This window comes from Centroberyx affinis, unplaced genomic scaffold (genome assembly GCF_046629955.1).
Source record: "Centroberyx affinis isolate AG114_WGS23_722 - 3 ecotype Tasmania unplaced genomic scaffold, CSIRO-AGI_Caff_v1 ptg000238l_1, whole genome shotgun sequence".
In the NCBI taxonomy this organism is placed as follows: Eukaryota; Metazoa; Chordata; class Actinopteri; order Beryciformes; family Berycidae; genus Centroberyx; species Centroberyx affinis.
The window spans coordinates 108,875-125,218 of NW_027278923.1; the positions used below are offsets into that span (position 1 = coordinate 108,875).

Below are 16,344 nucleotides of genomic sequence, written 5' to 3' on the forward strand. Positions count from 1 at the left end.
AAATCTAACTGTGATTATTTAAACTGCGACTCATATCGTCACGTCAAGTTTTTTCTTCTCATAATGTTTTTTTTCAGAACTTAAAAATTGTTTAAAGGAAAGTAATTATGTTTAAAAAAAAAAAAAAAGAAATAGATGTCAGTGTGCAGGATTGGGTTTGAGTCTGATGAAAGGTTTTGACTCATGGATCAAAACACTGTGTTCTGAAATCCATTTTGGACGCCTCGTCTCTTAAGCAATTCATTCTCAATATTTTCAGATTAATTGTTCAGTTCCTAGAGACTCACGGTTTGGGAAACAACAGTTAATGAAATATCACTGAAAGAGCTGTCAAGTGAGGGCTGGTTGTACTGGCTACTGAGGAAGTAAACTGCTTAATTTTACACAAGATGTACAGTATGTGTTATATTCTACGCACTTTCTAGTATGTACTCCATCTTAATATGTGCATGTCACCTGAGGGTCGATGACAACAAAGCACTGAAACTTTTTCTAATTTAATTTAATCTAATCTATTGTCATGGAGTGACTAGGCTGGATGAGAGAAAGGGCAGAGTGTGAAGAGTATTGATGGTACTTATGCAGGTAGAGTAGAGTAAAATAGAGTAGAGTAGAGGTAGAGGAGAAGGAGAGTCTTAAAACTCCAATAGTGGGGAGTTTTTGTTCCAAAACAGATTACGGGTCAGAAAGTGAGTTTTGAAAGCCAGAAATCTCAGCTGCTGGTGAAGTAATCGTTGATTAATTGGTACTGATCAACATCCCTATCAACCCCCTGCAGATATAATATGGTCATTTTGTGCTATGAGACAGGAAAAACTCCTTCCTTATTGCAGCTTTAAACCGTAAAAACATATTTTCCAAGACTGATGCATTTTGTTTGCATATCTCTCTGCGCCTTGGCCCTCTTGGTTTTTTTCGAAGATGTTTCTGACCGAACCCGACCCGTCTCTCTCTCTCTCTCTCTCTTCCTGCGGCGCTCGTCCTCTTGCGAGTGAAACGTATAATTTCAGGTCAACCGGCGAAACCACGGCGAAACTTGAAGAGCAGCTTGGGATAAAACCAAACTTGTGGAGATCAGAGAGCCTGATGGGAAAAGACGCTGGAGAGCAGGTGGCTGGATATCAGACCGATTCGCCACTTCCCTGCTCTCTATGAAGATTGCCATAATGAGCATGTATTGGGTGTACTTCTTTGTTCAAAGTGGTAATCTGTGAAATCCGTTTTTTTTTGTTTGTTTTTTTAATCTTGGCGACATCTTGGGTGCTCAGCGCTCATTGCTGTGGTGTTTCTGCACTGCACTTCCCAGAGATCACCTGTCAATCAAACAGTGTGGGCGGAGCTTGGACTTTCTGTTGATGCAGTTCTGTAGGTGATGCTCGCAGACGCTATACTTTATACGACACTTACAATGCCTCTGATTCTGTCCCATTTTAAAGACACAATGCGTAGGACTCATTAGGGCTGGGCGATATGGTTGAAATCAATATCATGACAATCATAAGGATTTTTCTCAATATCAATATATATCACGATATGGTTCATGTATGCAAAATCACGTTAAATAATCAAATTAATGTTCATCTCATTGAACCAAATGGTAATGTTAGGTGTGATGTATGGTAGGAATATTATTTGAATATTCCTACCATACTTAATTTTATGAGAGTTTTTAAGTAAAATTTGCTTGTCATCCTCAATTCAGACAGCAGAAATGTGTGTCACGATATCAAAATATCTTCATATCATCACGATATGATTCCACTGAAAGACGATAAACGATAATATTGAAATATCGCCCAGCCCTAGGATTCATGTACGTAGATTCATGTACGTTCTTGACGGGTTTGACTTGTAGATAAAGGTTTTCTGTAACTTTCTTAACCCACTGTAACTCCTAACAGTGGCTTTGTGGTTTGAGAAAAAGGAAAGGTTACGATCCCTCCTTCAGCTAATGTGTCCCAGCAAAGCGTCTTTGAGAGAGACAGTGAACCCCAAGTCCTTCTGGGTAAAAGCATCAGCTAAACGCTCTAAAATGTAAATATAACTCGACATAGTCACAGTCAGATTAAGCTTGATGTTTATATGAAATATAAAACAGGGTTCCTAACACATTTTACATTACAAACATTTTTCCAAAACCTTCATTTCATGGCTGGATTTGAGGATTTCGGTCAGTATTTGATATGAAGTACAGTAAACTTGAGATTCACAGCTTCAGCTAGGCCACATCACTCTTTTTCTTCACCACAACAAATATCACAATATGTGGGTCTACATAGCTACATAAAAGTTTTCTTAGACACTTTTCCTGACATCTTTCTTCCTGGATATAATCAACAAATTTTTTTTCATACATTTCAAGACTTTCCAGCGTTCAAAACTGACTCCGCAACCCCCCAGAGTAAACATGGGGACTAGAGGGAGTGTTATAATGAACCTGGTGCGCTGTGTCCTACCTCTGCCTCTCTCTCTCTCTCTCTCTCTCTCTCTCTCTCTCTCTCCCTCTCTCTCTCTCCCTCTCTCTCTCTCCCTCCCTCCCTCCGCGGTTCCCACTTACCGTTTCTATGAGTTTGCGGTTCTCTACTAGCTGCCGTTTGTCTTTGATCTCGTTGGATGCCACCCACGTCTTGATCTGGTCTCGGAGACGCTGGGGGACCAGAAGTAGAAGAAAAAGGAGAGAAACGGAGTAGGGGAGGGAGAGAGAGAGAGAGAGAGAGGGGATAAAGACAGAGAGAGAAAGAGAGAGAGAGAGAGAGAGACATAAGTGAACTATATACAACTTGCAGAGACTCGCCTTGTGCAGTCATGGACGGAGACTTGGCTTTGAGTTTGGTCCTCATGGTAACCACTAAGATGCACGCACACGCCGCTTTTGGCTGACCGCTATGATATTTAATATTCTGAATGCAAACATGCATACTGGCACGTAGACACACACACACACACACACACACACACACACACACACACACCCCTACCTGTGGGCGGGTTAAACCACTTTCACATCAGTAAACAAACACTGTCTTATCGCGGCGTTTCAGGGCCCCAAAAGGCAACAGCATCAGACTTCAGCGGGGCAGTTAAATGAGACGGGCCGCGGTCTAATCGCTCTTGATCTCGCTCGCTCGCTGATTGCCGTGCGGCCGTGCGGATAGGTTTTCTCTGAGGAGGAGAAAAACTATTCCAGTCTTGTGACTTCGATCCTTCAGACAAAGAGCCGCAGTCTAGATCAGCGGTCTCGAACCGTGTGCCGCGGACGGCCGAGAGCCTGCGGGTTTCCTTTCCAACCAAACACTACAGCAAAGCTCTTTCTTAATATGCATTTTTTGTGCGTTCTTATGAAGCGTTTTTCACGTAATATCTAACCGCCGAAGCGATGAACCGATTCCAAAACAAAAGAACGAAGGGATGGAAGACGGCTAAAGATCCTCGCCAGTCGAGGATCCATCGGCTGGTGACTTGACCGACGAGAACTAATTGAAAGCCCCAAGATTCATTGCAAGAAAGACGCATTACGTCTGAGCAGGACTGTAGTCTACAGTACAGAGCCGGTTGAAACAGCTGGGGAAAATTAACAGCTGTGTGTCTTAATTAATCACATTCACACAGTCCATCTCAAACTGCAAGGAAGCTTCTCTGTTCTTACTTTCATGAGAAGATCCGTTCTCTCTTACAAAACTTGGGAAGAATTTTCTGCACAAGGACACAAGTGTCGACTCGGGAGTTCTTGGATTTCAGCTCAGGTGATTTCACTGATTGGTTGAAGGTGTGCTAATCAGTGAAATCACCTGGAGTAGTGAAGTAGTGTTTGACTGGAACGAAAACCTGCAGACTCTCGGACTTCCACGGCTCATGACTGGAGACCGCAGGTGTAGATTTTGGTTTTGAGATGAGTGACGTTTTCAAATCTCTTCATCTTAATAGTTTAATGTTACAGCTACAGAGAAACGGCCCTAGATCTGGTAGGGATCCAGTGGTTGAATCTCGCCATCTGGCCTCAGGGACTTTGGGCGACGTCACCGGGGCTTGAAATGCAAAATCCGATGCAAAACACGTTCGCTTAAAGATACAAACAACTGTATACACAAGATAGATATTTACAAGATATTTACATGTACATACATCTTGTCTTGCCGACACATGCCATGCTTGGTGTGTTTACATTTTCTGTGGATGCCTCCCCAGTGTCCTCATTTACTGACATCAGCATGGGTTATGGGTTGCAGTTTGGAGACTCGCTAAAAGAGCCTAAAAATTACTTTTTTTGCCTTTTTAGCTCATTCTAACTATCATACCATACACATAGTTGGCATTTTATGGAAAAAACAAAGAATAACATCTTATTTTATTGCATTTATATACCAAAATCTCATTACTTTTACTTCCTGGAAAAAAATCTTTAGTAGTGACTTCATTGTGTACCAGGCGGCGTAAATAAAAACTCAAACCAGTAAAACCATCACAGATTAATCAAATAAAACTGCCTTTCTCTCCGTAACCGTTCTCCCATTGGTTTACACTTTTGAATGATCCCTCCCCGCGTTATGTCCCACCCCAAATTTCCTGTATCAACTGGAAATACATCACATTAAGGAAGCAAGATGCTCTCAAAATGCTGTTTCATTGTGACTTTCAAGTATTGTGTTCAACATTCACACTCCAAATGATTTAGATTAACTGGACAACTGAAAGCTGTACAAATCATTTCTAAATGGACTGATATGGCTTCTATCTGACGGCTTCAAATGAATGATTCATGAATGGACTGAGTTACAAATGGAGAGGGAGACAGTTTTCGGGCCCTGGGAGGATTCAAGCCCCAGCCGACCTTCATGGGGTTTTAACTCCCAGCCTGCTCCGCCTCTCTGTACTGACCTGTAGCTTTTTAATCTCTTTCTTGAGGTCTGCTTCATACTTCTCCTTCTGGTTCGCGTTGGCTGCATTGTGAAGCTGCGGGGAGATTGAAACACAGGCAGAGTCAAACAGGAGACCGGTTCTGTTCCAAAACATTATATCCATTTAGGGAAAAACATCTTTACCTGGAGTTCATCATTCAACATCTCAGTTCTGAATAATCAGAATGCAGTCTGTAAAAGTGTTATGTGAACCAAGGACTTGGGTTACCTGCTATGCTTTCAAAGTACTATAATTTGATTTAACTTTGTGCTATCAATCAAATCTAAAATGAGACGAATATTTATTGATCTCCGTGGGGAAATTAGGTCGCTGCAGCAGCACAAGTAATAGGATTCAACAAGGAAAAAAGATAATATAAGTACAAAATAAAAAATGCAGCAATTAAAAAAATAAGCAAAAAAACTATAAGCAATTAAAATGGATTATAAACATTTGTGTGGTTATGTAAACCTCACTTTGGAGCCAAACTCTTTAAAATCTAGCGATGCAACCGTGGCGACACAAAGAGTACAGGATATAATGCAGAAAAAAAACAGAACAACTGGGATCTTTGGCAACAAAAGAGGCAACAACAGGTTGCCTTTTTATCAGCATAACAAATCAAAGCTCATCATCTTCCCAACTAGCAGAATCAAAGGCCCGCATTCACAGACGTGGATTAGGCCTCATCCTGGACTCAAGTCTTTCATCTGAAGGGCTTTGTGCGCTGCTGCTAGCTCAAGGCCAGGCGCTGCTTTGATAAGCGCTGCACACTCAGTTTACTACCGATTTCATATTGTTAGCGGTATATGTTGTAGGAGTAGAAGTACTTAACCTTACAATAACTGCGGCAGCCGTTAGTCCCGGCTCTACAGAGTTTACGACAGAGGTAGAGAAGCAGAAAAAAGGACTAAACTATCTTTGGCCCAATTCTTAGCCTGGGGGCAAAGGAAAATACTGAGCTGAGTGTGCAGTGTGAAGGCAGGAAAAAGTGATCGCTGCTGAAGAAACTCACTTAGGTCTCGGGCTATATCTGCCTGTCAGAGTCAGAAGAATACCAAAGAAGCCGGAGTAAATGGATTCGACATGAGGTGAACTAAAAAAAGGCTAAATAAATGGCATATAAGAAGATATAGATATGTTTGGGCAGATGAAGGTAGAACATAAACTATTAATTCAATGATTTTTTTTTTTTAATTCTTTGTTTCCTTATGTGCATTTATCCTTCTATTATGTTTTCTCTATTCATTTTTGTGCAAAAATATATAGCCTAGCACAGATATGAACAAATGATATATGGTACATGCAACTGGAAATTTAATTCTTCCAATTAAAGTATATTAGAAAAAAGGTCATGGGCAACCAGCACAAGGCAGGAAACTTTAATTTTTTTTCACTTCTCTAACCAGCAAACTAGATTTTTAGTAGGGCTGAACGATTTTGAAAAAATATCTTAATTACGATTATTTTGACTGATATTGCAATTGCGATATGATTTGCGATATTAGAGGGAATGATAATTTTTACATCAGTATTCTCATTTTCATTGAAAAACGTATTAAAATGATTATGGTGTGATTTTTGCGGGGATCTGTACCAAACAAAGATGTTTTCTTAAGTCTGTAGAATATGATGTGTAGGCCAGGACATCTCTGCAGCACCACAATATTTAATTTAAAATGGTATTTTGACACACATTTCGCCTTTAACAAATATTGCGCCTCCTGCGATTTGACAATTGCAGTAGGCCATATTGCGATTTCGATAAAATTTTGATTAATTGTTCAGCCCTAATAAATGTTCGTTTATTACTTTCCAAAGTGGCTGGTAAGGTAGACAAACATACTGTCCACAGCCCAAATTTACAATGATTATTATGTGTATTTCCCACCCAGACCACATCTGATTCACAAATGACATTACAATGCTGTGTGCCGGCACGACAGTGTGGTCCTTCCTTACCTTTTGCCAAATGTCTTCAAACTGTTCCACTCCCTCCGCTACTTTTTTCAGACATCGATCTATTTCACCTGGGGGAGAAGAGGAGGGCAGAAAAACGCTGAGGTTTAGAGAGAGACGATGAAGCATAGAGCTCCTACACAGCCAATCACATCACTGGAATAATAATATACAATATAATAATGGCATGTCAGAACTCCTGGGCTGCCCCCGTCCTCTGCACACACACACACGCACACACACACACACACACACACACGCATGACTACCGCAAAACAGCACTGCATTTACAAACTGTGGCTGGCAGCTCATGAAAGATGCATGCCGTAAAAGCTACACACGCTTGTAAGTGAGAGGCATTAAGTGTGTCACCGCCTCCCTGAAACCTGGTTAAAACTGCAACCTGAACATGAACATGAGGAGGGTGGAGCGGTCAGAGCGGGAGGGGGGAGAGACTAAGAGAATAGGGTGATGAGGAGAGACGGGGAGAGACGGGGAGAGATGGGAAGGAGGGAGAGACAGGGAGAGACGGGTTGGTGCCATTCATGAATTGGATAGGAATGCATGGTAAATTGCAATTAAATTCCTGGAGCTGGAATGTGAATGTGAATGTCAGCCAGCTGTAAGGAGGCAGAATGTGAGTTGAATCGGAATGACAAGAAACAGAAATTGAATTCCATCAAATTCCACTTCTAATAGAGTTTGTCTCGACTCGCTAAACATTATAAATCAAAACATTATGAATTAGAGAACTAGAACGATTAATCGATTAGTTGTCAACTACTAAATTACTTGATAATTCAAATTTTTAAGAAAAATAAGTCCAAATTCTCTGATTCCAGCTTCTTAAATGTGAATATTTTCTGGTTTCTTTACTCCTCTATGACAGTAAACTGAATATCTTTGGGTTGTGGACAAAACAAGACATTTGAGGACGTCATCTTGGGCTTCGGGAAACACTGATCCACATTTTTCACCATTTTCTGACATTTTATAGACCAAACAACTAATCGATTAATCGACCGATTAATCAACAGATTAATCGACAATGAAAATAATCATTAGTTGCAGCCCCATTATGAATCAATTAAAAGACAGTTCAGCAAATCAAACACATTCAGTCATAATGTATTGATTACCGTTACATGTTCTGCATCAAATGCCGCCTGAAAGGAACCTTTAACATTTTATGATATTCAGTATTGATAATCTCAGATTTAAGTGTTGAGAAAAAACAAAAGAAAACATGGAATTTCATGGAATTTCATTGAATTAAATTTCCTGAAATTCCAGTTCAATTCCAATTCTGTTTCCTGTAGGTTTTTGCAAATTCCAATTGCAATTCCTCAGTTGAACTGGAATCGATGGGGGAGAGACAGGGAGATTTGGGGAATAAAATGAAAAGACTTGACTTGAAGGCCAGGAGATTCTGCACAGCACCAGAGTTTCTTCATCAGGAGGCTGATCTGAAAAACCTTTCTCGCTCAGAAAAAAACAGAAAAAGGCAGCCGCTTGCAATATGGAAATTTCGGTGCTCGATGAGATGAGGAGAGGAGAGGAGAGGAGAGGAAAAGAGAGGAAAGGAGAGGAGAGGAGAGGAGATGCAGAGACTCGGCGGAGAGCAGATCACAAAGTTTTCTGAGCAAACTCCAGCGTGAATCTGACCTTAAACAGCCTTGATGTTAAGATACTGCTGTCGGCGCATTATTTTTAGCGGTAGGTCTACCTCCTCTGTAATAATACATTACAGTTTGACAGAGCTGGGTTAGCACTCGCGCTTAATCTCTTCCTTGTCGTGAAGGAAGAGAGATTCGGGGAGAGGTGGGTGTGTGTGTGTGTGTGTGTGTGTGTGTGTGTGTGTATGTGTTTTTATGTGACAGGTATTCAGTGACAGGACTCAAGGCCTGTGAAAGGATGAGCGGTGCCGGCGAGGCTGAAACCTGTCAGAATCGTGTTTTCAGCCTACGGTGACAAGCGTCAGTTGAAAATAACATCGAAGAAGAGGAAGAGGAATTAAGATTCAAAATCTGGATGGGACGGGGCCTAGCCTCGAGGCTTACGTCTTAAAACACGCAAGTCTAGGTCTGTTCACAAGACCTGCTGGGCCGACTGTCGAGGTTTGGATGGATGGATTATCGGCTGTGTAGTTTGAACCGCTACAGAAAACAGAAAGCATCTGCACTTGTAGGGCAATTATGTTTAAAGGAAAAGAGGAGAAGAAAAGAGACGAGGAGAGAAGAGGAGAAGAGAAGAGAGAAGAGAAGAGAAGAGGAGAAGAAGAGAAGACAAGAGAAGAGAAGAGAAAAGAAGAGGAAAAGAGAAGAGACGAGGAGAGAAGAAGAGGAGAAGAGAAGAGAAGAGAGGAGAAGAGGAGAAGAGAGGAGAAGAAAAGAAGACAAGAGAAGAGAAGAGAGGAGGAGAGGAGAAGATAATCTAGAATAGAATAGAATAGAATAGAATAGAATAGAAACAAAGGAAGAGAAGAGCTCTGATCCTGACTGTTGACACCACGACTAGGCCTGAGCCGATATGAAAATGTAATAGTATGATTACCTTCAGCAATATTATCTCCATAATTACTAATAAGACAGAAAACATTAAAAACAGTACTGTATTAAGCTTCAATTACTTAAAAACTAGTTTAATTCTATTTATCACATCAAGACATTTCTGTTTTTGTAAAAACACGTTTTAATTTAAGATTGTAGAAGACTCAGCAATCACACAAATATTTGACTTTTTGCTTAAAAAACCAATTCTAAAATGCTGGTTTGGCTTATAAAAACTCTAAGGATAGTCTTAAACAGCAGAAATAAAAATTCAATTAACAGAATCTAAAATAAATGAAGTCAAATGCGTCTCAAATAAAGTGCTACTGGCCTGCATCCACTTTAACTCAGTCAGCAAAATGAATATCGCAATTTATTAGAGGGATTCTCCTTTTTTCTCGGTCGTCACGGTAATAAAATTTAGCGGTGGTGTCATAACTGTTGTTGTTTTTTACAGCAGAACATAACAACACCGGTTATTGTCCCATCCCCAACTAGGAACAATGCAGTTTGAAGTCGGTTGGCACCAAATAACGGCACCGAGGCGCTTAAATGGACTTTCAAATGTCTTCCTGTGATTGTGACTTTGTGGAACTTGCCAACTTGCAATAACTGTTTGGCTCAGGCCTGAATAGGACACACACACACACACACACACACACACACACACACACACACACACACATAAGAAATCTCACCTTGAAGTTTTCTTTTATCGGCCATGACTGATGACTAGGATGATGTCTTCATGCCTTCTTTCACTGCAGAACACAGAGAGGGAGGGAAAAAAATGATCAGTCCTCTGAAACTACATTACAGACTCACACACAGAAATAAAATGGAGAGACTGGGGGGAGAGAGAGATGGGGGAGAGAGAGAGAGATGGGGGAGAGAGAGAGAGATGGGGAGACAGGAGGAGAGATTGGGGAGACAGGAGGAGGGATGGGGAGACAGGAGGAGAGATTGGGGAGACAGGAGGAGAGATGAGGGAGACAGAGAGAGATGAGGGAGACAGGAGGAGAGATGGGGAGACAGGAGGAGAGATGGGGAGACAGGAGGAGATATGGGGAGACTGGAGGAGAGCTGTGGAGACAGGAGGAGAGATGGGGAGACTGGAGGAGAGATGGGGGAGACAGGAGGAGAGATGGGGAGACAGGAGGAGAGATGAGGAGACAGGAGGAGAGATGGGGAGACAGGAGGAGATATGGGGAGACTGGAGGAGAGCTGTGGAGACAGGAGGAGATATGGGGAGACTGGAGGAGAGATGGGGGAGACAGGAGGAGAGATGGGGGAGACTGGAGGAGAGATGTGGAGACAGGAGGAGAGATGGGAGAGACAGGAGGAGAGATGGGGAGACAGGAGGAGAGATGAGGGAGACAGAGAGAGAGATGGGGGAGACTGAAAGAGAGATGAGGGAGACTGAAAGAGAGATGGGGGAGACAGGAGGAGAGATGAGGTAGACAGAGAGAGAGATGGGGGAGACTGAAAGAGAGATGGGGAGACAGAGAGAGAGATGGGGAGACAGAGAGATGGGGAAGACAGGAGGAGAGATGGGAGACAGGAGGAGAGATGGGGGAGACTGAAAGAGATGGGGGAGACAGGAGGAGAGATGGGGAGACAGGAGGAGAGATGGGAGACAGGAGGAGAGATGGGGGAGACTGAAAGAGATGGGGGAGACAGGAGGAGAGATGGGAGACAGGAGGAGAGATGGGGGAGACTGAAAGAGATGGGGGAGACAGGAGGAGAGATGGGGAGACAGGAGGAGAGATGGGAGACAGGAGGAGAGATGGGGGAGACAGGAGGAGAGATGGGGAGACAGGAGGAGAGATGGGGGAGAGACAGAGAGAGAGATGAGGAAGACAGGAGGAGAGATGGGGGAGACAGGAGGAGAGATGGGGGAGACAGGAGGAGAGATGGGGGAGACAGAGAGAGATGGGGAGACAGGAGGAGAGACGTGAAGGAGAAGGGAGTGGATAGACTGGGTGATAAACAAAATGGACCCAGAAATGCAAGGAACATTACCAGGCCGGATGTTTTTAACAGCATCAAAAGTGTTTTAAGGTGGACTTTCTGCTTTCACTATCACATTATTAAAAGCAGCAGTGATGATTGATATTTACTTGATGCTCTCATCCAGAGCGTCTTACAAGGAAACAGCAGGTTGGACAGGTTTGACAGGACGCAGCTCAACCCCAAGAGTCTGCAGGTTTTAATTCCAACTAAACACTACAGCAGCTGATTTCACTGTAGGGCTGCAACGATTATTTTCATTTTTATTTTTTTGATTAATTGTTTATTTAGTCCATTAAATGTGAAAAATAATGACACATGCCCATCATAAGTTACCAGAGCCCAAAGTGATTCTTCAAGTTGCTTACTTGAAAAACCTGGAGTATTCATTTTATAATGATATGAAACGGAGAAAAGCAGCAAATCTGTGAAGCTGTAACCAGCAAATGTTTGGTATTTTTACTTGATAAATGACTAAAAAGATTAATCAATTATCAAAATTATAATCGATTAATTTTCAGTCGATTGCTATAGCAGCTGATTTCACTGATTTGCATATCTTCAGCCAGACAGGAAAAACTAGGCTAATCAGTGAGATGAGCTGCTGTAGTGATAGATAGATAGATAGATAGATAGATAGATAGATAGATAGATAGATAGATAGATAGATAGATAGATAGATACTTTATTCATCCCCTCGGGGAAATTCGGGTGTCCAGTAGCTCAAACAATCTGTATTAACATATAACTATAGATTAGCGACAATACACAATAAAAGAAGGTGCATGCACAGGGATGCACAGGGTTAAAAACCAAAATTACTTAAAATTACTTAAATAACTTAGTGTTTGGTTAGTTTGAAAACCTGCAGACTCCTGGATCTCGACCTCCGCTGCACTAGGCCACTAAAAAAATCTTTCTCGTCTATGAACGAGGTCTCGATCCGTGACTCCGCTCCTTCCAGAGCCGGATCCCGCGACTTCAGAGCTTTACTTTTTCATGACGTTTCAGGTTTAACAAACAAGCCGACTTGAGTCGAGCTAATCTGATTTGAGGTAACAGAGTTAGGACAGCGGTGCGAAGATGGAAGCTGGTTTCCTCCTCCTGTGAAGAAAATCCCCCCTCTGACAGCTGTGGGAAGGTTTCAGAGCAGAGGGGGAGCGCAGGGTGAAGGAACAAGGTTTTCACATTAGCTCAGTTCAGACCAGAACAACACACACACACACACACACACACACACACTGACAACTACTGACAAGTACTGACAACTACTGACAAGTCTGCTGCAGCATCTGGCCCCAATGGACAGATAAAGGTGTAGGAGATGAGAACAGAATAGAACAGAGTAGAACAGAACGAGATGCAACACACAACTGCATAAGAACAGAAGAGGACAGAACAGAACGGAACAGAACTCAGTGGAATAGAATAAAGGAGAAGAGAAGAGAAGAGAAGAGAAGAGAAGAGAAGAGAAGAGAAGAGAAGAGAAGAGAAGAGAAGAGAAGTGAAGTGGAAGAACAGAGACTGGAACAAATAAAGTAGAGAGGAACAGTGCAGAATAGAACATAAGAGAATGGAACAGAAGTGTAGAATAGAATAGAATAGAATAGAACAGAACAGAACAGAACAGAATAGAATAGAATAGAACAAAGTGGAACAATACAGAATGGAACAAAACAGAATAGACTAGAAAAGAACAGAACTCGACGGAACAGAATAGCAAAGAAAGATAGAAAGGAACAGTGTAGAATAGGACAAAACAGAATGGAATAGAATAGAATAGAACAGAGTAGAATAGAAAGGAGATTAGTCTGTCTGAAGCAGCGTTCTACTCGGTTCTATTCAGTCTCTGCTCCCCTCGGTTCTCCAGCAGTGAAGCGGCTTCACTGTCACTAACGAGGCAGAGAGGAGGGAGAACTCTCCTCTCTGTGCAGAGGAGGATGATGATGATGATGATGATGATCTGCTGCTTCATCAGCTGAGTTACATAAACTATCTCACAGCTACGGTCCGTCCAGACAACCAGCACCAGAAACAAGTCACCAAACACAAGTCACCAAACCAGCAGCAGGTCTGTTTCTACAGTCTGACCAGACAACCAGGACCAGAAACAAGTCACCAAACACAAGTCACCAAACCAGCAGCAGGTCTGCTCTTACAGTCTGACCAGACAACCAGGACCAGAAACAAGTCACCAAACCAGCAGCAGGTCAGTTTCTACAGTCTGACCAGACAACCAGGACCAGAAACAAGTCACCAAACCTGCAGCAGGTCAGTTTCTACAGTCTGACCAGACAACCAGGACCAGAAACAAGTCACCAAACCAGCAGCAGGTCAGTGTCTACAGTCTGACCAGACAACCAGGACCAGAAACAAGTCACCAAACCAGCAGCAGGTCAGTGTCTACAGTCTGACCAGACAACCAGGACCAGAAACAAGTCACCAAACCAGCAGCAGGTCGGCTGCATCAGTACCAGGAGAAACACCAAACATCGGCCAAACACCAGAGGCATTTAACTCAATATCATTGTTTATCGTCTTTCAATAGAATCAAATTGTGACGAAATAATGACATTGACTTATCGTGATACACAATTCTGTTGTCTAAATTAATCATTAAACAGCAAAACAAATAAAACTTTCCCACAAAATGCCATCTGGAGCAAATTAGGGAATAATATTGGAAAATATTAGAGTTTTATCATACTTTATATTTTCATGCAGTCCAATTAAATGCAAATCAAATTGATTATTTAACATCTGGTATTTGAATGTGTTAATAATTATTATACATATCAATTTTGAAATAAATTCTTATGATTATCATGATATTAATTTTGTCCATATCACCCAGCCCTAATTTAAATATGGCTGGGAAGTTTGACTGTTTAGAAGATAAAAACTAGGGTTAGAGTTAGCGGTTGTTTTCTGTTCTCAAAATAAAACAGTAGCCTACAAGTTACTGGCAAATTTTAGGACTTACCAGCTAACGTGGCCTGTAAAAAAAAAAAAAAAGTTTTCTGGCCTGATTCATAGCCCTGACATGTGCTGTTGCCTCTTTGTATGGGACAGAACGGCATGTTGTCATGTTTAACTGCATGCCAAAACGAGGCGGTTTAATGTTCCCTTTGCACCGCAGCAAACCCACAAACTCCTCAGAACACGACCAAAGATCTTTTCTGAGGCATCAGGGTCGACTCTTCGTTTCGACATATACGTCCGACCCGCTGAGCAGCTGGAATTTCACAGACATGAACGCTGCTCGGTTGATCTGACGTACGCCCAAATGAAAAGCCGAACCTTGCGAGTCGGAAAAAGGTCGTAGGTCACGTTCAACAAGGCATGTAGAGAGAAAGGACGCAGTAAACTGACAGATTTCCAGCCTGCAGTCTGGGGTGACGCTCTCTCCCATACAACAGCACTATCATACTGCCTTTAAGCATTTGACAATATCCCATCTCAGCTTTAAAAGAGAAGTTTATTGATTTTGGACCTACATATAATTACTGCCTTTTTGGAGATATTTTCACAAACCCCTTCTGGACTCCACTGACAGCTGACCCTGGAGCCAATATTGTGTCTGTGGATCCAAGAACTAGAAAGAGACTAATATAGGCTACAGGTCCAAAATCACTGAACTTATCCTTTAAGAGACATACTGGCAGCGAGCGGGACGAGCTGTCCTCTATCACAGTCAACCCCGAGTGGGACAGGTATCGGGGTCTGGGCACGGACCATTAAACAAAGCATTTCTGCCCATCCCACAGCAGGAGAAAACATCTTTTTTTATGAGTCCATCCTGACACCGACCCAGAGGAACCCCAGGGGGGTCACAGCAGGATGATAAACACCCTGTTGGGCCGAGCAACGCGCAGCAGAAAGCTCTCCGGGCCGGGCCTCATCTGTCGGTGTCAATTTTCAATAATGGTGTTATCGTTATCATCGTCATCCCAGGCCGGCGGGTCCCAGACCGTGGTCCGGGGACCATCGGGAGGCCTTGAAGGAGTTCAGGACGTCCCCAGGAAATAAGGAATAGTTTAATTTCACTGTTGTTTTGCTCACTAGAGGTTAAGTGCAAAGAGACAAGGTGACTATGTTGGTTTTGCTTTCTGTACTGGTGTTATCAACTCACAATTAAACACTTCTATACTAAACTAGAAGGGCACTCGGAGAGCGCAGACCTCCACCAAGGTTTGTGCTATTATTGCTTGTTCGTGAGTCGGATCCGGATCTGCTCCAAAATTTAATGGGTTCTTCCTTGGCCCATGCTACACCCTTCCACGAAGTTTCATGAAAATCGGGCCAGTAGTTTTTCCGTAATCCTGCTAACAGACAAACAAACAAACGGCACCGAAAACATAACCTCCTTGGTGGACGTAATCATAACAACAAAAATGTCCTCAGATGGGGTTTCTGAAGACAAAATCTTCATCAAATAGGCATCTGTGGTATACTGTGTATCTGCCTGAAGGAGAATACCAGTGTCATTTAGAGTTACAGCCCGTTTACTGCAGTCTAGTTTACATTTAACCCAATTATTTTGCATGCATGTTGTATGTAGGCTAATTAGATTTGTTTTTAACATGGACTTGCTTTTGTCGTTTTGAAAATACAAACTTTGCAATGTCAAACCTAGCTTGAAATAAACTGGTGACCCGGCTAACAAAGACGCCCAAAAATAAAATAAAAAGACATGAATGTGACAGTAATGGACGATTTCCTGGAGGAGACTTCCATTTCTTCCCGCAACGCAGCGCTGATATGAAAAGAGAGGGATATAAAAGAAAGTTTGACCAAACCAAATTACGGCTTCATGTCTACTGTGACGGATTTATCTCACTCAGTGGAAGTTGTTTTTCCACATTGGACAAGAATGAAGGCTTCTTCTGCCACGATCCCCGATATCTCCAACTACGCTGACTGTGTGCAG

At 42.3% G+C, this 16,344-nt stretch overlaps 1 protein-coding gene across 1 annotated transcript in view; it reads right to left on the reverse strand.

Moving 5' to 3' along the window:
* LOC139664587 (CCR4-NOT transcription complex subunit 3-like) overlaps window positions 1-16,344 on the reverse strand; it is a 38,270-nt gene that overhangs the window by 20,962 nt on the left and 964 nt on the right. Inside the window, exons 2-5 of the mRNA XM_071543478.1 lie at window positions 10,103-10,165; window positions 6,859-6,926; window positions 4,876-4,950; window positions 2,558-2,647 (exon numbers count right to left, since the gene is read on the reverse strand). Coding sequence (XP_071399579.1) covers window positions 2,558-2,647; window positions 4,876-4,950; window positions 6,859-6,926; window positions 10,103-10,127 — 258 coding nt within the window. The 5' untranslated portion in view covers window positions 10,128-10,165. The remainder of the gene's footprint in view (window positions 1-2,557; window positions 2,648-4,875; window positions 4,951-6,858; window positions 6,927-10,102; window positions 10,166-16,344) is intronic.